The 4,325-nt window shown below is 36.0% G+C and overlaps 1 protein-coding gene across 2 annotated transcripts; it reads right to left on the bottom strand.

Annotated features, from left to right (window-relative positions):
* Nucleotides 1-1,147: 1,147 nt before the first annotated feature.
* Nucleotides 1,148-4,025, bottom strand: LOC133698912 (uncharacterized). Of its 2 annotated transcripts, none has more exons than XM_062122021.1 (3): nt 3,329-4,025; nt 1,643-2,236; nt 1,148-1,553 (listed from the first exon to the last, which is right to left on the bottom strand). In XM_062122021.1, the coding sequence occupies exons 1-3, from the start codon at nt 3,929-3,931 to the stop codon at nt 1,266-1,268; spliced, it is 1,485 nt and encodes a 494-aa protein (XP_061978005.1). In that variant the 5' UTR covers nt 3,932-4,025; the 3' UTR covers nt 1,148-1,265. The 2 variants fall into 2 exon arrangements, with proteins under 2 accessions (XP_061978005.1, XP_061978006.1); XM_062122022.1 differs by lacking the exon at nt 3,329-4,025 and adding an exon at nt 2,392-3,062.
* Nucleotides 4,026-4,325: the final 300 nt, after the last annotated feature.

Here is a 4,325-nt window from a genome sequence, read left to right as displayed (position 1 = left end):
TTTCTTCTTTTCAAAATTCTATAGAGTCCGTTGGCAATATGGTCGGTATATACCAACCGTATTGCCGACGGAATCTATGCCGTCTGTAATTATTACCGACAACAAAGGTCTGTCAGTATAGACCAACAAAATTAAAGACGGAATTATATCCGTCGGTAAAAATTACCGACAAAAAAGTTATGTCGTTAATTCTGTTGGTTTTCACTCATTTTCTAGTAGTGCTCTGAGCAAAAAGTATTTTGAAAAATAACCATTATCATACTCTCAAACACCCTCTAAAAAAACATAATTAAAGACGGAATTATATCCGTCGGTAAAAATTACCGACAAAAAAGTTATGTCGTTAATTCTGTTGGTTTTCACTCATTTTCTAGTAGTGCTCTGAGCAAAAAGTATTTTGAAAAATAACCATTATCATACTCTCAAACACCCTCTAAAAAAACATATCTTCTCCATCAATCACTTCATATTAGAAGTGTGCATGCTTCTTCTTTTTTTCAATGATAACTATATTTTTAATTCAGTTTACACATCAAATTAAGATTGTGTTTCTTCATGAACTATCTTAAAGGCATACCTTTTACATTGATGAAATATATTATGAGAAATTTAATAAATTCTTCGAGAAGCTGACCCAAAGGAATGAACTAAGGAAGAGAAAGTATATCCTTAACCACCATACAAATCCCTTGAGATTAGAAGCCTAACATCACCATTTTTTGGGCTGCTATATAATTTATCTTTATACAATCCATGGCAGGAAATTAAATTGCCATCTCGTTACACATGCGTGATAAAACCGGTTTAAAGTGAATAAAGATTTTTAACAAAACTATAAACGAGTCAATTTAAAATATTTAAAAAATATTTTTTATTTATTATATATATATGACAAATAGGGCTATGGGCAATCTTCATTTTGTCCTTGCATTTTATTAAGTGAAAATAATTAGCATAATAAAATATAATTAACAAATATATCTTACTTATTCTTAAGGTTTTTTATTAAATGAAAGCTTTGCTTTATTGCTTGGCCCTCAACTTAAGCATGATTGGTATCTTTATCATCACATCTAGTATGGTGGCAAGAGGAAGCAAGCGCCGTAGAAAATTAAAAGAAAACAATACAAGTTTCTCGTGGGAAAAATTGGTTCAAATTCGTGTGCTATTGGTTGATCACATTGATTAATAATTGTGAATGAAAGAATTAGAGATCGAAATTTGAAGGCGTACATGATCAAGCACAAAATTATAAATAAAAATAGCTAACCTCTCCCTGATGAGGGAACGACAACAACATGCATTTCTGTGTTGTTTGGTGGAAGATGTAACCGAAGGGGATAGAACTTCCCATTTAATGGATTCCTAGAACAAATTTGGATATCAATGAGCCCTGTCTCTTCTTCCAACTTATTCTTCAATTCCTCCACCATTCTTCCCTTAAATGAGAAGGAATGTTCTTCAACATCATCTGCATCTTCATTCATAGACACACTGTAATGTATCACCCTGCCTTCATTTTTTACTGGTGAACCTTCCAAAGAATCATCAGACTGCACACAAAAAAACAATCTTAATCCCATTCAAAAAGAAAAAAAAAAAAAGTTCTGTCAAGCCGATTGAGTTTAATGTTTGAACGGACCTCTTGTCTTGTCAATTTGGGTGGTGTAGTTGAAATGTATGTTGGTGAACTGGGCTCATAATTTGGTGCCGTTTCGATTTGATCACTAGGTCGTCGTTGTCGTGGTGGAGGTGGAGGTGGAGGTGTAAGATCTTGAACTCTTATCTCTACAACATCCACATCCCATAGAATCCAATCCTGCGTGGAAGATCTATGAGGAATATCATGTGTTATGTGATTTCTCCATGGCGGTACGCCTCCATTTGCTCGTAAATATTGTCCGTAACGAGTCCTGAGCCTAACCTGGATACCTTCCCTAATAGGCTCCCATTCCACAGAAGAATCCAATCGTCCAGCAGGCAAAGTTTGCAGTACTTTCTTGCCTCTCATTCCCAGCAACAATGGCAAGTTACTGGCTGTTAAATATTTGCCAAAACAACTTTTCAAACGTATAGCATTGCTATTTCCGACAATTTCCACCGTCCATATGGCGTTCCTGATTGTCCCATTTCGCTCTTGGCTAACGGTTTCTTCATCATCATCTGCTAATAGATACTTGTCATGGTGGCTCCGAAGACGAACAGATTTTGCTTTCTCAAAGAGTTCCATGGCACTCTGGATACCACATTATACATATAGAACAGATCAATCACATATCTAAAATACTGCAATTCGATCAACAAGAAATTTAGCATTTGAAAAATACAGAGCAAGAAAAGAAAATTAACAATCAAGATAACATAACTTTTGCGTATAATTTGATAAAATACCTGAATCAAAGCAGCATGTGGTTTAAAATCATGTCTTTTAACTCTAATGGTGTCTGGGAAATTGGAAGATTATGATGTGGAGGGGCCCGAGGGGGGGGGGGGGTCGTAGCAATCAATGAAGCAAGAAAGTAGGAGATTTACTATATATATATATTGGGAGCTAATATTGGAGTTGCCTTGTAAAGAAAAAGAATTTGTTGTTATCATTCTTTATTTGTAATTAATATCATTCTTTTATCTTTATGGGAGATTTTGTTATTCTTCATAAATTAATTAAAGCACAATATTATCACTTCATGTAGAAGTCAGTATATATATGAAGAATAAAAGGGACGATATTAATTACGTCCCTCTCTCTTCCACTTTTACTTTTTTGAGTTTAAACTAACAATTGCAGCACTATATATATAGCGTTAGTTATCCCAAAAGCGCACTTGGTCGCCGAGACATCAATTCAATAAGCCATGTGAATTAATTATTTTAGGGCACAAGTTGCTTTTATATAATGGCAAAACGAAAGTGGGGTGGGGGTGGGGATCAACAAATAGACAAGAGAGGCAAGTTGGTGGTGTGTGTGTGTGTGTTGTTGGGTGAGTGAATCCAGAAATTGACTTTGAGTTTGAGTATAATATTATTTCATTAATTGTTTTCCACACCAAACTCAAGCATGCATGTACCTTCGTTTTCTTTTTTTTATCCCTTGTATCCACTTATAAGCAAGAAAATCCATTTTTAAAGAGCAAAATGTAGATTTGACTAAAAGTTATTAATTAAAGGTTGTGATCTAATGTACGTGCATATTCATTCATACACTTAATTTGACTAAAAAAATTGATTAATATTAGCAAAACGTTTAGGAAGTAGTTGATAAAAGTCATAATATATTTTCTATTTAATTAGAAAGTAAAATAATTGAGGAAATAAATAAAATCCATACCTCTCTTGCAAGAGAATGCGTGTTGCTAGCTAAACTAGAGACCAGCTGGGAGTCTACATCCGAACGCTGTGAACTGGAAAGCTGCGATCCAACTGAAGAGGGAAAGCTAGAAGCAGGTGATATATAACCCTTTAATTGTAAATCACTTTCGATTATGTCCATCACATCCACTTCCCAAAGCACCCAATCTTGTGTTACAGTCCTATGTGGGATGTCATGTGTGACCGCGTTTCTCCATGGTGGCATGCTTCCGTTGGCACGCAAGAACTTGCCTCCTCTTGTCTTTAACTTGACACGAAACCCTTCAGTTCTTGGTTCCCAATCAATTGAACAATCCTGTACAGATACCGGCATGTCTTGCACCACTCTCTTCCCCGCCATGCCTAGCAAGAATGGATTCTCCGAGGCTGTAAGATACTTTCCATAGCAACTTTTTAGTCGGATTTGATGGTTATTTCCCTGAACAAACTCTACTGTCCAACGGGCTCTTCGTGACGATCCGTTGCGGCTCTGCCGAACAGTTTCTTCATCCTCATCTGCAACTAGGTACTTGTCATGGTGACTCTTCAGTCTCACTGCTTTCGCCTGGTTGAAGAACTCCATGACAATTTATTGTGACGAGACAGTTAATGAGAAATGGGTGGGTGCCTCTTCTTTGTGAAGCTGGTGGAAATGTAAGCTGGTGTAGTCTTCAATATATACCAGTACAAATGGAAGACTTAGAAATTGCAAGTTGTGCCTGGAAGATGCCTCCATAAACTGTCCTCTTTTTAAAATTTGCTGACCAAAAACAGATTATTTGAATTTGACAAAATCAACCAATGAATGAATGACGAATTCTGATGGCTAGGTTTTGTGTACGAGGCACGGCACCATTTCAAGGTATTTTTGAGTTGGTCCTAGTCTTTGAGGCACAAGGTCAACATTATTGTGCTTCAACCTATAAAAGGGACCCACAAGACTACTGTCAAAGAAATTATCTTCTATTAATTATTAT

Source organism: Populus nigra, chromosome 7 (genome assembly GCF_951802175.1).
Source record: "Populus nigra chromosome 7, ddPopNigr1.1, whole genome shotgun sequence".
Taxonomy (NCBI): Eukaryota; Viridiplantae; Streptophyta; class Magnoliopsida; order Malpighiales; family Salicaceae; genus Populus; species Populus nigra.
The sequence above is the reverse complement of the archived record's forward strand: the minus strand, read 5'-3'. Positions and strand labels throughout refer to the sequence as shown.

Coding starts and splice junctions, on each gene's coding strand:
- LOC133698912 (XM_062122021.1), bottom strand. CDS start 3,931: ATGGAGTTCTTCAACCAGGCGAAAGCAGTGAGACTGAAGAGTCACCAT. Junction 2,237..3,328: donor CGCATTCTCTTGCAAGAGAG/GTATGGATTTTA, acceptor TGTGGTATCCAG/AGTGCCATGGAACTCTTTGA. Junction 1,554..1,642: donor CCAAATTGACAAGACAAGAG/GTCCGTTCAAAC, acceptor TTTTGTGTGCAG/TCTGATGATTCTTTGGAAGG.